General features: G+C 35.4%; 2 protein-coding genes across 2 annotated transcripts; both read left to right on the top strand.

Moving 5' to 3' along the window:
• The first annotated feature begins 537 nt into the window (after positions 1-537).
• On the top strand, positions 538-2,276 carry LOC145563805 (uncharacterized). The gene is made up of 2 exons (XM_081624225.1): positions 538-722; positions 1,592-2,276. The coding sequence occupies exons 1-2, from the start codon at positions 539-541 to the stop codon at positions 2,212-2,214; spliced, it is 807 nt and encodes a 268-aa protein (XP_081480351.1). The 5' UTR covers position 538; the 3' UTR covers positions 2,215-2,276.
• An 8,383-nt stretch (positions 2,277-10,659) lies between these two features.
• LOC145565054 (uncharacterized) lies at positions 10,660-11,805 on the top strand. Its single transcript, XM_081625165.1, has 3 exons — positions 10,660-11,274; positions 11,383-11,618; positions 11,730-11,805. The coding sequence occupies exons 1-3, from the start codon at positions 10,660-10,662 to the stop codon at positions 11,803-11,805; spliced, it is 927 nt and encodes a 308-aa protein (XP_081481291.1).
• Positions 11,806-15,346: the final 3,541 nt, after the last annotated feature.

Below are 15,346 nucleotides of genomic sequence, written 5' to 3' on the forward strand. Positions count from 1 at the left end.
ACATCAAAAGGCAGACTTTATAAATTTCCAAAATTTAGAATTAAATCTAATAGCAAATTAGGAACTCTGGATGATTTAAATGGACAGAATCGAACTTTCCCGTGGAATCTTTATAACTTCCTAACACACGTTTATATGCCTGGTGGGTATAGTCACAGTTGTGGTCATGATGTCAGAGAAGCACCGAGCACGTCTTGAGTGTAACTTCACGCTTCACAGCCTTCATAGAGTGAATTTCACAATTTTACAAAATTCCACTTCTTTCTTGTTAAGAGTTTTATCTCACACTATACTCATAAATTACAAGGTACTTCTTTCTTGTAGTGGTGCTTTTTTTTTTTTTTTTTTTTTTTTTAAAAAAAAAAAAAAAAAAAAAAACCTCCCATGACCATTTCTGTAATTGCAACCATGTAATTTATGAGTCAGATTAGTATAGTAAGGCTATGCTATACTGAGCTTCCCTTTAGCTTGAACCTTGTGCAAATTGCATCCTTATGTTGTTTATCCGTTAAAATTTGGAACTTTTTACAGGGAAAGTATGCTAGACTCAATGCTAGCTGCTCATCTTGTTGATATTTTGAAGATTGAATCCCCAAGTTTACAAACAAAAGTTGCATCTATCCTTGAATACTGGAGTATGATTGAACAATGTGTAGACGTCATCCTTGCAACAGAAATTGAGTCGGCTTTGATTAATTTCTTCACACAAAAAGTTCCAAGAGGTATGGAAAGCAACTTTTTTTTGTATTAGGAACCTACTCCCTCTATCACACGGAGTATGTCCACTTCATTTTTATGGTTCATGGTATCATGAGATATGGATGGACAGTCTCAGTGGAACAGAGGGAATACTACTTTTTCTTTATATTGTCTTTTATATAGGTCTTTCAATTATCTGCTTGTTATCTGGCTTCTTGGCCTGTCTTTCATGAGAATGAACGGCTTCATAATTATCTATACCTCTTAGTTCTGTGTGGAAATTCATTTTCCAACAGTTACCTTTTATGATCCCTATCAGTCTCTCTTGCTAAGATATCAAGGGGTAATGTAGATTACAATGGATTTTCAGAGGCATGGGAGCAGCCTCTTACCAAAATTCCATTTCTTTTGTGCCTTTTTACTTTTCATAACACTTCAATTTCGGACAAAATCAGTTTAATCAGTTGAAAACAAATCAAGTGAAGATAACAGATGCTTAAGTTGATGTGCTGAAAACAGAAATACGCTTGAACTTTTTAATGTTACTTATATATCCTAGGATGGATGGTTTTGTTCATATTATGAGATACATTTTATCACCCCTCGTATAAATAGATAACTGATTAAACAGTCGATAGCTCCTCTGGCTCACTCTGCATGCTTTTAAAGCTGTAAAGTTTGTTACGTAATGCACAAACTTCAAATCTGCACTGATAATCTCTGATAATTACAGAGGGTGTCAGCTCCGTCATTTACTTTTCCTCAACCCTCGACTGAGAAAAGATAAAAGGAAAAAAAAAAAATTTACTTTGACCCCTACAAATAAATGTTTCATCTTTGTTTGCTATGAAGTCTTTGTTTGACTCTGCCTCCTGTTTTTAATTTCTGCCAGATATGGAAACTTTTGCTGAGTATGAGGAGCCTGATGTGGCTTATGTTGAAGATGTTGGGCTTGCTGTCTCACAAGCTTCAAGATTGCTTACGAAGTTGCTTGATTATCAGCAATTCCGACGGACTGTCAACTTAAATCATTTCACAAAATTGCTTCGGCAGATTCTCAAGTCCGATATCCCTCTTGATTACAAAGAATGGGTTGCAGCCTGCCTAGTTAGGCTCAGATTCTTTTCAAGTCCATTTGAGAATCCCATTACCACCGAAGTTGCCCTTTATGAGACCATTCCACGGTTAATCGAGCAAATAAAAACTGCTTTCTCAGCTGATGCTCAGGAGGCTGCTGTGGTAGAACTTAACAGGATAGTTTCTGAAGGTGTGGTAGATGCAACGCGAGCTGTTGCTGCTCATGGGGGTATATTTTCTTTAGTGAAGTTGTTAGAGCAAGGTAGCGAGAGGGCTATTGAAGCTGGATTGGCTGTTCTATACAATCTGAGTATGGACAGTGAGAATCATTCAGCAATATTAGCTGCTGGAGCGGTGCCAATACTAAGGAGAATTATCCTTTCACAAAATCCTCAGTGGACTCGAGCGCTTCATCTGTTAAGGAACTTGCCCGTGTGATTTATACTAAAATTATTATCATGATTGAATATTTAACTCAGTAAATTTTTGGAAAACAAGCAACTTATACATGCACTTGTGAAGGTGATTCTGTTACCTCCATCTGCATTGTTTTGGCAAGACTGTTTTGTCTTGCTTTGATGCTTCAGTGGGGTAATTTTTTAGACTTAGAATGTTAATATCTTTTGCTGTAATGTACGAGAGTTAGATTGAAGGGCTAATCCAAGATATGTACTCAGATTGACTGATTTTTCGTTAAAACTGCTGAGTTAATTAAAACCTAATTAAGTACAAATAAACAAAAAAAAAAAAAACTGCTAATTAGCTCCTAGTATTATTAATATTATTTTTTTTTTTTAAAAAAAAAACCAACCCACCACCAACCCTTCCCACGACCTCCAGCTCTCACCACCACCTTCTTCCCACCCTGGTCACCGCCCTAGAACCCCTCCCTCTCCTTCTCCCTTTCCCTCTCCCTCGTGCCAATCGGTTAACCAGCCCAACCCTTTCCCTTCCCCTATACAGACACCCACACACCACCCTATTTTTTCCCTCTCATTGGTACGAACTCCTTCCCCCTCACTGGAACGAACTCCTTTCCCTTCCTCCTCGAATCGACTCCTTCCCCTTCCCCCTCAGTGGAATGAACTCCCCCTCCCCTTCCTCCATCGCGAGCCGGCGTCCCCAATCCTAAAACCCCCACCTAAACCACCCGAAACCCAAACCTTAATGAATTGGAAGCGATTTAGGTTTTGGGTGTAAATTTGGGGTAGTTTGGGTTAGGGTTTTAGATTTGGGGGCGCCAGCTTGCGGTGGGGGAAGGGAAGGGGTAGGGCTAGTCGGCCGGCCGGCTGACGCGAGGGCGGCACCTGGGGGTGGAGAGGGGGTAGTGGTTGGGCTTCGCTTTAGCAGGGGTGCTGCTGGTGGGTGGTTTTTTTTTTCCTAAATAATACTACCTCTGTTTTTATTTAGTTGATACTTTCTTTTATTACGCTTGCCAACGCACGATTTTAACGATTAATATCTCTAATTCTGGATATTGTAAAATTATAAAAAGTGGATATTAATAAAAGGAAAATTTGTAAATTACCACCCAAATAGCAGACCTATTTTGAAATTACCACCGGTTAAATATTTTATTTTTTATTTTTTATTTTACCACCCCTTAAATTAAAAACGCATTTGTTTTCCCACCTTTTTCAAAAATCCGGTGGCTTTTCAGTTAGTGGCCCCCACCTAATGGCTACTAACGGCTATATTGAGCCGTTTTACTGTTTTTCCCCCCGATCTTTTTCTTTAAACACTCCCAAATTCAATTAGCCTTCACCAATTTCCACCTTCTCATAGTTTTTGCTACTTAGTATTTGAATACAAATCCCCCACATTTGAAGACGCTCAATTTGCAATATGGTATGATTCCTTTTTTTTCTCTTTCTTTCTTAAATTAGGGTTCTTCGCCCATTGCAATTGGGGTAAATTGGTGGATTTGCGAATTAGAGTTTTTTGGACAAATCAATTGGGGGTTTTCCACAATTAAGGTTCTTGGGAAAAATCAATTAGGGGTTTTCCACAATTAGGGTTCTTGGGACAAATCAATTGGGGGTTTTCCACCATTAGAGGTGGTTGACACTTGACAGAGAATTTATGAAGAAAGAGGCAGAAGACTGATGATTTTTCAGCAATTTATTGAAGAAATTGAATGAAAGAAGGGTTTAGTTGAGTGCAATAGAATAGTGAAAGGGTGAAATCAAGAGAAAATAAGAAAAAAAAAAAAAAAAAAAAAGAGGGAAATAAGTTAGGTGGGACGCCACCGGATTTTTGAAAAAGGTGGGTAAATAAATGCGTTTCTAATTTAAGGAGTGGTAAAATAAAAAATAAAATTAAAAAAAAAAAAACCTATTTAACGAGAGGTGATTTGAAAATAGGTATGTTATTTGGGTGGTAATTTACAAATTTTCTTTAATAAAATATACATTGAGACGATTCAAACAAGATCCCACTTGATTATGTTTTATCATAGTTATAAACCACAGAGGCTAGTCAAGGTGTAGTTTATGAATAATGTAAAGTCAAATGGTGTCAACTAAAAAAACGGAGGATGTAATAATTTTATTTTAAATCTTTTAAAAATTTGAAACATTAAATAAATTTAAAAAGTAGTACAAAAAAAAAAATTATCAAACCAATCAAACAATGACGCATGTCTACCTGTTAACCAGGTTACCAATCGGTAAAACTTGTTTAAAGCGGATTAAGGTTGTATTATTTAGAAATAATTGAAAGGCTGACTTGTTTTTGGCGGATCACTAAAATGTTGTATTTTTGACAATTTTTTCTAAAATTAATTGATTAATAAATTGTCATATGACATCTACAAAGGAGATAGTTCCTTCATAAAAACTACTATTGTCGGGTAGATCTTACATTGTGCAGCATCTCCCGCATATATTGCTGAAAAATACAGTCTTGGATTTGTAGCCGTGATGATAGTTTTCCTTCTTATTCATCTGATTGTATTTGAAAAATTGGTGATCTTAATAATTTCACAACAACTCATTAGATCTACAATCATAGATTTAAAAGTAAGAATTTCTCCCTCGAAAAGTGGAGATAAACACTGTCTTTTGAAGGGGGTCGAAAAACCTTTGTCTTTCGAAATAGATTGAAAACTCTTTCTTTTGCAGGAGAATTTTTTTTAATAAAAAGAGAAAGCATTATTAGAAACCTACAAAGAACAAATGATTACCATAACATGCATACAAGGTGCATTTCTATTGGATGAATTTTATGACATGACATTTCTTTTTGATTTATTTTTTATCTTAAAATTAATTAAAATGATTTTTTTAATTTTTTTTTAAAAAATTCAATTATTGATTTGGATAATTTTTTTTATTCCAGAAAATATTCTTTATTAGAATTTCATAATTAACTTTCAAAAATCTAATTTTAATATTATTGCTATATAAAATTAAAATCGAAAAATTAAAATTCAAAATTAGTTCCTCCTTTTCCTTGAGCCTTGGATCTTAATAACCGCCCATGATCATTCTCTTCTCTAATTTGTTCACCAAATCGATCATGAATTCGTTCATTATATATTTTGATTATCAATTTCATTAATCCAATTGCTTCAATGATTAGTATGTTTTATTCGAAAACAGGGTTCGAAAATTAGAGATGAGATTATACGTGTTTTGTGCAAATTAGAGAAGTGATTAGTATATGTTAAATACACATATCTAAAACTCCGATATGAATGATGGATTATTATGCATAGAAGAGAATAGAAGAGGTAAAGAATCGCAGAAGAGAAAAAAGAGAAAATGGAAGAGGATCGCATGTTTTGATCCGTAAAACATTAGACTAATTTTCGTGATTTGTTTGTGTGTAAAACATTAACTTGTATATGTTTTTGTCATTACCTAATATACACAGTTTATTGTTTTCTTGCCTACGTCCATGTGTTATTTTGGACATCGCCAAAATTTCAACCTACTACGTAATAAATTGTGTTGTGTTTTCGTTGTATCGAAATCATTTAATTAATAACCTGTTGTATCAAAACCATTAACAACCAATAACTTGTCCAATCTAAATCCAACCTGAAATCAAAATATTTGCCCAAATTGACACCCCTAGTAAAAACTAATGACTTATAATATGCCTAATATATAAAATGTAATGCTACTCTCTCCCCATACCTTTTAGTTCAAAAAAAAAAAAAAACACAAGGACATATAATGTCTTTTGGTTACTAATGTATTTTATGTAAAATGAAATATTTTGTGTATAACGGACTCATGGTGAGTCCGTTCTTTTGTATGGGTTAATTATAATCTACGGGTCGTTCGCGGGTTCATTTAAAAACACGTGAGCGGCCCGATCGCAGCTCAATCATATAATTCTTAAACTCTTCTTCTTCTTTCTCACAGTGACTTTATTATTTCGACCGTTTTTTTCCAACTCTCCCACTATTTTCTCCATCACTCCATTTACTCTATTTTCTCAATGTCTGGTGATTTAAACCCAAAATTATAAGATTTCGTACCTTTGAAAGTTTATCCTAAAGATCATAAAAAGAGAAAATCTTTAGAAAAAAAGGAGTTGCAATTATCTATGGCTGACAGGTATTTTAATTCGTTTTATACAATTTTCTTTCGTCTTCACTTATTCAATGTTTATAAATCCTTTTTTTGAATGTTTGATTTTGTTTTTTTACTTAAATCCATTTATAGCCAAATTTCAGAAGTTCCCTCGAAGATACCTCGTTGTAAACGGGGAAAAGTTGTAGTTGAAGATAATTAATTTTTTAGGTAAACAATTTTTTGTTTATTACTTTGTATAAAGAGCAATGTGAATTTTTTTTTATTTAGATATTTGTGCATAGTACACTATTTAATATTAAACTTCTTTTGTTAGGTTATAGACCAATTTTGTTAGAGTTTTATATTATTTTTGTTTGAAAATAGAATAGTACTATTAGTCATTATATTAAATTGCTTTTGTTTTTCCTAAAAAAAAAAAAAAAAAAAAACATATTGCTTTTGTTTTATTATAGTCAGATGTTATGATATTTCCGTGACTTCATAATCAGGTTTAAAATTGTGTTTGTTTGATTTTAGGTTTTCATAGTCAGGTTTAAAATTATGATTGTTTGGTTTTAGGTTATGATAGTCAGGTTTAAATTATTATTGTTTGGTTATAGGTTTTGATAGTCAAGTCTAAAATTATGATTGTTTGATTATATATTTTCATAATGAGTTTTAAAATTATGATTGTTTGGTTTTAGGTTATGATAATCAGGTCTAAATTATTATTGTTTGATTATAGGTTGATAGTCAGGTTTAAAATTATGTTTGTTTAGTTATAAGTTTTGATAGTCAGGTTTTAAATTATGTTTGTTTGGTTATATGTTTACATAGTCAAGTTTAAAATTATGATTGTTTTGATTTAGGTTTTAATAGTTAGGTTCAAAATTGTATTGTTTGGTTATAGGTTTTCATAGTCTGGTTTTATCTTTCTCTGATAATAAATTGTTCAAGTCACTTTATATCTTACTATTACTTTCTTATTATTTTTTTCTTTTTCAGCTCTTGTACTGATGTTGGCATGGAAGATATTACTGTTGGTACTAAATCTAATTCTTTAAAAGTTTATCAAGTTATTGAAATATTCAGTGAAGAGCAGAAGAAGGCTGTTAAAGAGATAGGATTTGGTGGTTTGTTGGATCTTAACTATCAAGAGAAGATTATAAGAATTTTGTACAAGTATTTAGTAATCCAATTTAATCCTAAGTCTAGAGTGTTACTTGTTGGTAAAAAGGAATACCTTATTCATATATATAGTGCTGATATGGCTGATGTGTTAGGTATTCCTTATACTAATAAACCTGTCCAACGTGTTTCTAAAATGAAGAAAGGCCCAAATCTTGATGAATTATTGAAGGCAGAGTGGAGGACTTTTTTGGGTTTAGATGATGTTAATGAACCTTAAAAAGATGTTGGTGAAGGTAAGAAAGGAAATGGTAAGAGAAACAAAATTGATGATGAACCTGAAGAGGAAAGTGAAAAAGAAGTTATATGTTTCTTTTGAATTCTACTATCAGTTATTTTAGAAGTACAAAGATGGAGGTTATCAATTCAAGCAGCTATTTGTTCTTTTGTTATTTCACATTTTTGGGCCCCAATGGGTGATAAGTCTCAAAATTTTCACATTATTTAATCATTGCTAGATATTTGTCTTATAAAGACTTTTAACTAGGTTGGTTATGTGATGGATTCTATAAAAAAATTTCAAGTTAAAATGGAGAGTGAAAATGAGCGACGAGCGCAAGAACTGTCAATTGAGGAAAACGACCTTCTACGAAGATCAAATAAGAAATTTAAGAGAAATTCTTCCGAGATTTCTCCAAATGAGCAATCCCCTGTTGTTGAGATGGAATCTATCATGGCTGATTCAATGGAACAGGAAGCGAATAAGCCTCCAGAGGCCCCTGTTTCTTATATTCAGGAGGCCAAGGGTGGCCGAAAAGGGTTTGGAAATGATGTGGAATATAGGGAATTGGATGATGATATCCCTCTTGATTGTGATTCGGATGATGAGAGTTGCCTAACAATCCTTCTGACTAAGGAAGAGAACAAGCGGCTGCGTGCCCCTTGGAAATTTGCCCTAATTATCAAATTATTTGACAAGAGAATGAGCTATGAAGTACTGATTAAGAGACTAAGGCTGAAATGGCATCTCAAGGGGGATATTGCTTTAACTAATGTTGGGAATGCATATTATGTTGTTCGTATCAACAATATGGAGGATTATGACTGGGTGTTAACTCAAGGACCATGGATGATTGGAGATAGTTATTTAACGATCCGTAAATGGGAGCCAAATTTTGTAGCAGATGAAGCTCCGATTAAGAAGCTGAATACGTGGGTACATATGCCGCAACTGTTAGTGGAATACTTCGATAAGCAGTTCTTGTTAAAGATTGGATCGAAGATTGGAAGGGTTATTAAAATTGGCAGGAATAGTGAATCCATGGATAGGGGTCAATATATCAGATTTTGCATTGAAGTTGATTTGTCTAAGCCTTTGTTATCAAAGTTTAGAATGAATGCATGTGTAGGGAAAATTTAACATGAGGGACTTCGACAAATTTGCTTTAAATGTGGCCATTTGGGGCACAAGGAGGATGGCTGCAACCTGTTTAAATCAGGAGCCGACTCAGGGGAGGTCATTATTCGAGAGCAAGCTGGTGATGGTGTTGCTAAAGAATCTAATGTTCATAAGGCTCGACCGGAAGAAGAAGGTAGATATGGATGGTGGATGCTATTCCGGAGACCACAGAGGAAATATATTCCCGAGACTAAGCCGGATCAATAAAAAAAACAAGCTCAAGATAACAAAGTCAACAAACCAGTTCTTGGTGGCAATACGATGGAAAAGGGTGCAGGTAAAAAAGCAAGTACTTCAGGAAACAAAGAAAAATCCATGACTTCAAAGCCTAGGATTCAGGGATAGAGGTTTGATGTGCTTGATCAAGAAGGGGACATGGAAGTGGGAGATCCTATTTGGGAAAGAAATAATACCATTATGAAAAAGGATGATGTGATGGAAGAGGATAGTGGTATAATTGGCAAGAGTGTTGTAAATTTAGGGGAGGATGAAATTAGAGGAGCTAATTTGGAGGGGAATAATATTATTCAAGGGAATGGAGCTGAGTCTTTGGCTAGTGATCACTTTGAGGGATACTAGACGGCTGAGTTGGGAAATTCTATTGAATATGGAAATAAAAAGATAGCTCAGAATATTTCCAATAAGAATATTGACAAATTTAACTCAAAAGATAATGCAATTGAATCTTCTGAGATAAATATGGTCAATAAGAATAAAAAAATTCCCTTAAAAAATACTAATGTGATAAATATTTTAGATTCTCTTAATTCAATTAGAGATCCTAAAAGTTCTGATTTGTCCACAACTCTAACTGGAAAAGGAAACTTCTTTGAAGTAGCTTCATCAACTCCTATAGTGCTTCGACAAGAAAGAAGTAGTGTGAGTGAGGGGAACAATGAGTTATCAAGTCCCAACTAATATGGTGACTAGAATTCCTTGTTCATACGAGACATTCATCGACTACCAGACGGAGGGACCCACACTGGTGTGTACCCACCCATTGGCAAACAAGATGTTCTTCGAGGTGAATACGTTCCTGCCCCCTCAGCACAACCCTCCAGAGATGCTGGCAAGGTTTTTTCTTCCAATCGAGACGGTTGCCCCGATTAAGGCGATCAGGGATGCATATCTAAGTTTTCTTCCTAATGTTCCTTTGGACAGTTTGGAGGTATATGACAGGTTCCATATTCTTCCGGAATTTTTTATGTCTTTAAAACTTTTAGTATGGAATGTTCAAGGTGTGGGAAATAAGCTAAGTTCGATTCGATAACTTGTGCGCATTAATGATCCTATGGTAGTAGCTCTTGTTGAGACTCACATAAGTGGAGAATAGGCGGATAATATTTGTGCTAGAATTGGCTTTTTGAGTTAGAGGAGAATTAAGGCTCAAGGATTTAGTGGAGGTATTTAGTTATTTTGGCGTAGGGATAAAGTTACTGTGACCCCCCTATGATGAAAATTCGCGACATATGACAGTAGAATTAAGAAGATTGGGGATGACCCATGGTTGTTTTCGGCAGTGTATGCAATCCTTGATAGTACTCTGAGAAGAAATTTATGGAGTGTTTTAGAGAAAATTCGAAATAACTACTCTGGTCCGTGGCTGCTAGTTGGTGATTTCAATGAGACGATGTCAGTTAGTGAACGCAATGGCAGCAACAATTCAGAAATGCAGAGGAGATGCTTAGAGTTCACAAATTGGGTTGAGAATAATGTTTAATTGATCTAGGATGTTCGAGTCCAGAGCATACATGGTTTTGGGGTTTGATTATGGAGACTTTCAAGTTCGCAAGACTTGATAGAGGACTAGCAAACGAAGCATGGAGACTGCTTTTTGAAGAAGGGGCTGTACGAAATCTTCCCAAATTAAAATCGGATCACTGTCCGATACTAATTAGTACAAATGGGTTTGCACCAATCTCTATGGTAAATAGACCCTTTCGTTTCCAGGCTGCGTGGATGCATCATGAAAAATTCGAAGAATTTTTGTACGCCAACTGGAACAAGGCTGCTCCGATTGTCCCATATTTGAAGGATTTTGCTGTAAAGCTTAAGTGCTGGAACAGAGAAGAGTTTCATAATATCTTTCGCAAAAATTCAGAATTGTGGGCAAGATTAGAAGGAATTCAGAAAATTTTGGCTCAAGGAAGACAAGCGCATTTACTGAAATTTGAAGCTTCTTTGAGAAAAGAGATGGAGGTGAAACTTGATCAAGAGGAAACATTGTGGTTTCAGAAATCAAGGGCGGAAGCTATTGTGTACGGAGACAGAAACACGAGATACTTCCACCTTGCTACTGTGATTAGAAGAAAACAGAACAGAATTGAGACTTTGCAAAATGGACAAGGAGAATGGGTGTCGGAGCCTGATCAAGTGCAAGAATTGGTTCTTAATTTTTGGAAAATTATTTTCTAGGAGGAAAGGAAGGAAATGAAATAGGAAAATTTAATTCATGATTATTTTCCTTTGATTGGTGATGAGGAGTGAGAAAAGGTGAGTCGACCGATAGCAGAGTGTGAAATTCTCAAGGCCCTGAAAAGTATGAAGCCCTTCAAAGCGCCATGCCTTGATGGCTTTCCACCAATTTTATTTCAACAATATTGGGATTTGGTATGGCCTAGTGTGTGCGAGTTGGTAAAAAATGTGTTGGAGGGCCGTGAATTCCCGGAAGGCTTGAATGATGCTTTTTTGGTTCTTATTCCCAAAGTTGAAGGGCCTCAAAGTACAAAGTAATTTCGATCGATAGGCTTATGTAATATTGTTTATAAGTTAGTGATGAAATTCATTGTTAATAAACTTAAAAGTTTGCTACTAACCTTAATCTCTCTGACTCAGTGTAGTTTTGTTCCGAAGAGGCAAATCACAGATAACATAATTATTGTGCAAGGGATGTTGCATACAATGCGGAACAAATAAGGATGGGTGGGGTACATGGCGGTTAAGATTGATTTTGAGAAAGCCTATGATAGGCTTCGATGGAGTTTTATTAGAGAATCACTTATGGAGCTTCATCTTCCGATGCCAATGGTGGAAGTAAGAATGCAATGTGTGACATCGATAAGGCTTAATATTCTTTGGAATGGAGAACCGATGCCGCATTTTAGCCTGATGAGTCTATTTTATATATATTTTATTCCCCGTCCTTTGGTCATAATTGGTAGTGCTTTTGGCTATTTAGAGCCACTTTTATTACTAATTTGTGTTTTCTAGTGTTTTCGTAGTTTTGGTTGAGTTTTGTAGGGAATTGTACACTTGGAGCATTTTCCCGGAATTATTTGGAGCAACTACGAGCATTGGAAGAGCACGACCATCCTTCGTAGCCCAAGGCCGGTTGGAGTCATCGGACCGGTGATTAAGGGATCGACTCATGAGAAGACGAGGCATTGGACCGAGTGATTAAAGCCCCAAGGAGGATATTTGGTTTGGGCCAAGTTATGAGCCCAAGCAAGAAGTCCAAGTCGCCCAAAGAGTCATGGCCCGGTCAGCCACCTCGCCCAGAGGTGCACCCGACCGGCAGGGAAGAACAAGAACAGCAACATCCCTCGCTCGACCTCGCGCCCGACCGGCTCGCAAGAGAAGCACCCATGAAGAAAAAGGCGGGCCTGATCGGGCGCGTGTTTCTGGAAGAGTTTAAGCGTCGGATTTACTTCGTTTAAGCTTAGGACTTGTTAGCTTAGTATAAATACGCTTTTGTTAAGCGAGTTTAGTACTGTCTCTTTTACTTCTTTTGACTCTTTCTTACTTTCTTTCTCTCTCTCCTCTTAATTAAACTCTTAGATTTTTCTCTTTCTTGTTTCTCTCTAAACTCTTGGTTTATGCAATTTTATACTTCCTTCTTTTGGTACTATCTCTTATCTCCTTTATTACTTATTTTCTTTATTTTGATCTTATTCATGTCTCCTTTAATTGCTTTGTTTAGTTTAGATTTATTTAAGTGTGAGTAGTTTAATTCTAGGGTTTTGGGGGATCCACAATTAATATGAAGGGATAATTTGTTATTATAGATTATTGATATTGCATGATAATTTCTTATTGAATTGTTTTAACGCTTTACAACCAGATTATGAATCGAGAAGATGTGATTTGCTTGTAAAAGTATAGCAATATTGAATTGATGAATCGAGCAGATGTTAATTTGATATTAAAAGTGTAGGGAATATTTCAAGCATCCCACACTCGAGCCCCACTATGATCATACACTTAAGCATGGTGGCGTCCAAAGGGAAGGAAGCTAGAGTAAAAGAGTCGCCAACAAGTTTTAGGAACATGTAAACCGTTCACAGGGTGAAGGTTATACCCCTTCACGATCCCTGATATCGCTAACTTCATAGTGGTCTGGAACCATGACTGGATATTCGGGGATGAAGGTACAAATCCAACCTAAAAGAGATTGAACCTGCCCTAAAAATAGGCCTCTACTTTATTCTTCTCGTATCGATGTACGCTTTCTGACTAACATGCAATCAATAGGTTAACCTTAAACCTGTTTATCTCTGTTGGTTGAATATTAATGCACAAACAAAACTATTATTGGCGATCACTTGAATTATAATCATATTAACCTAACCAAGATTATTAGTTATCTTATTAAGCGTGATTGCAAGTACGAATTCCCTTTAAACATGCAAGAGAAGGCGTGATCAAGCAATAACAATAATATATATCAAGCAACATAATAACAACAATCATCATAATAATAATCTCATTAAAGCATAATAATATTAGCAAGATCCTAGGCATGATACTAACAAGATTAATAACAAATCCTAGCATGTTACTAAACAATAAAAACCAAATTTTTAACCCTAACATGATACTAACATGATATTAGAAGGAATAGGAAGCATCATACAAACATACATGATATTAGAAATATTAGTTAACCCTAAACATGATACTAGGAAGCAATAAAACATCCTAACATGATACTAGGAATTAACAAAATGATCAAAGCATGAATTCTCTATCAAAAGAATAATTAAATTACTTACTTGGATGCCTCGTATCTCTTTCTAAAAACAAAATACATGCGTTAGTAACTTCAAGGAAAATAATAAATAATTAAATTAAATAATTGAAATAGAGATTCGGGACCAAACCCTCATAAATTATAAACCTTTCACGGTTTGGGCGAAGGCAACATTGAACTTGGCTAGGTGTGTCTAGAACTAATGTATGTGGAATTTTGTAAAAGGGAAGGTTTAGAAAAAGAATAGAGAGAAGAAGCTTCTAGCTTTTAGAGAGAGAGAGAAAGAGATGATTGTTGATTGTTGGTCATGAATGATAATGGGGAGATACAACCCCTATTTATAGAAAAATAGTTTGAAAACGATAGAAAATACTTCAAGTTCTATACGGAATAAAACTGGCATCTGTCGCCAGGCGACATACATCTTTTTTAAGGCGACAGGATTAGCGCCAGGTGACAGACATTAGCGCTCGGCGACAGACATTAGCGCCAAGCGACAGACACTGTCGTCTGGCGACAAACTCTGTCGTTTGGCGCTAATTAAAAGATGAGACGCGCTTTGTACGCGAAATCCTCTTCTTAATATGATTAAGCAGCTAATTCCGCGTTGATCAGATTAAAATCAGGTTTTGTGATAAAACACTTATTTTATTCCAAATAAAACTCTTAAAATATAATTATCAATCCTAATCTTATTAGAATTTAAAAGAAACTTCTAGATTATTCTAGAAGATTAAAATTCAATCCTAATAACTTTAGGAATAAATAATTAATAGGCCCTCCTCTAGATCATTAGGCCACATATAAATCATTTCGGGCCTAATTTAGTATTTTGACCATAACTTCCTCATTATTCATCGGAATTGGGCTTATAATATATCGTTGGAACGCTCTTTTCGAGCCCGATCACACTATACTATTATTGGACCCTTACCATGGACCAAACTAAATTGGACTGGCTATTTTCATAAATAGAGCATAAAAAGGAATATTCAAAAACAGAAAGAAAGATATTTTAATAAAAACAACCACATCACTAGATTTTTCACACTTTCACCTCATTCGATAATCAAATGACGTGAAGGATATTCATCACTGGGTTTGGTTTTGGGGAGATACATTTGGGTGTCTACAGAAGCCCCCACTTTTACTGAGTTTGGAGAAACGCAAGTTTCGAAAACAAAAGTCAAAGTAGCGATAGGGATGGAGAATGATTCAGAACGTTCTGCGATCCTAAATCATTCTTGTAACGCTGATACCTGAAAACTAGAGTTATTTAAAACAGATAAACGAGTTAAGAAACGCGTATCTTGCACCGTCGTGCACACGTCTCTAGAGTAACCGATTTTTGTTTGACGATCTTTCTCAAGCTAGGGGATATCGCCTGAAGACTGCTCCCCTTGTAGCTGCCTTCAATTTCTACTGTTTTATGACCATCTTCCACATCCTAGGGAATATGATCGAAGATAACTCCGCTTGTAGCCATCT

The sequence above is a fragment of the Chenopodium album genome, chromosome 10, assembly GCF_948465745.1.
Source record: "Chenopodium album chromosome 10, dcCheAlbu1.1, whole genome shotgun sequence".
NCBI lineage: Eukaryota > Viridiplantae > Streptophyta > Magnoliopsida > Caryophyllales > Amaranthaceae > Chenopodium > Chenopodium album.

Excerpts from the sequence above, each read along its gene's own strand:
- LOC145565054 (XM_081625165.1), top strand. The coding sequence starts at position 10,660 with ATGGAGACTTTCAAGTTCGCAAGACTTGATAGAGGACTAGCAAACGAA. Across the intron at positions 11,275-11,382 it reads CTGATCAAGTGCAAGAATTG|GTGAGTCGACCGATAGCAGA; the intron begins GTTCTTAATTTT and ends GAGTGAGAAAAG. Across the intron at positions 11,619-11,729 it reads GAAGGGCCTCAAAGTACAAA|TTTTGTTCCGAAGAGGCAAA; the intron begins GTAATTTCGATC and ends GACTCAGTGTAG.
- LOC145563805 (XM_081624225.1), top strand. The coding sequence starts at position 539 with ATGCTAGACTCAATGCTAGCTGCTCATCTTGTTGATATTTTGAAGATT. Across the intron at positions 723-1,591 it reads CACACAAAAAGTTCCAAGAG|ATATGGAAACTTTTGCTGAG; the intron begins GTATGGAAAGCA and ends AATTTCTGCCAG.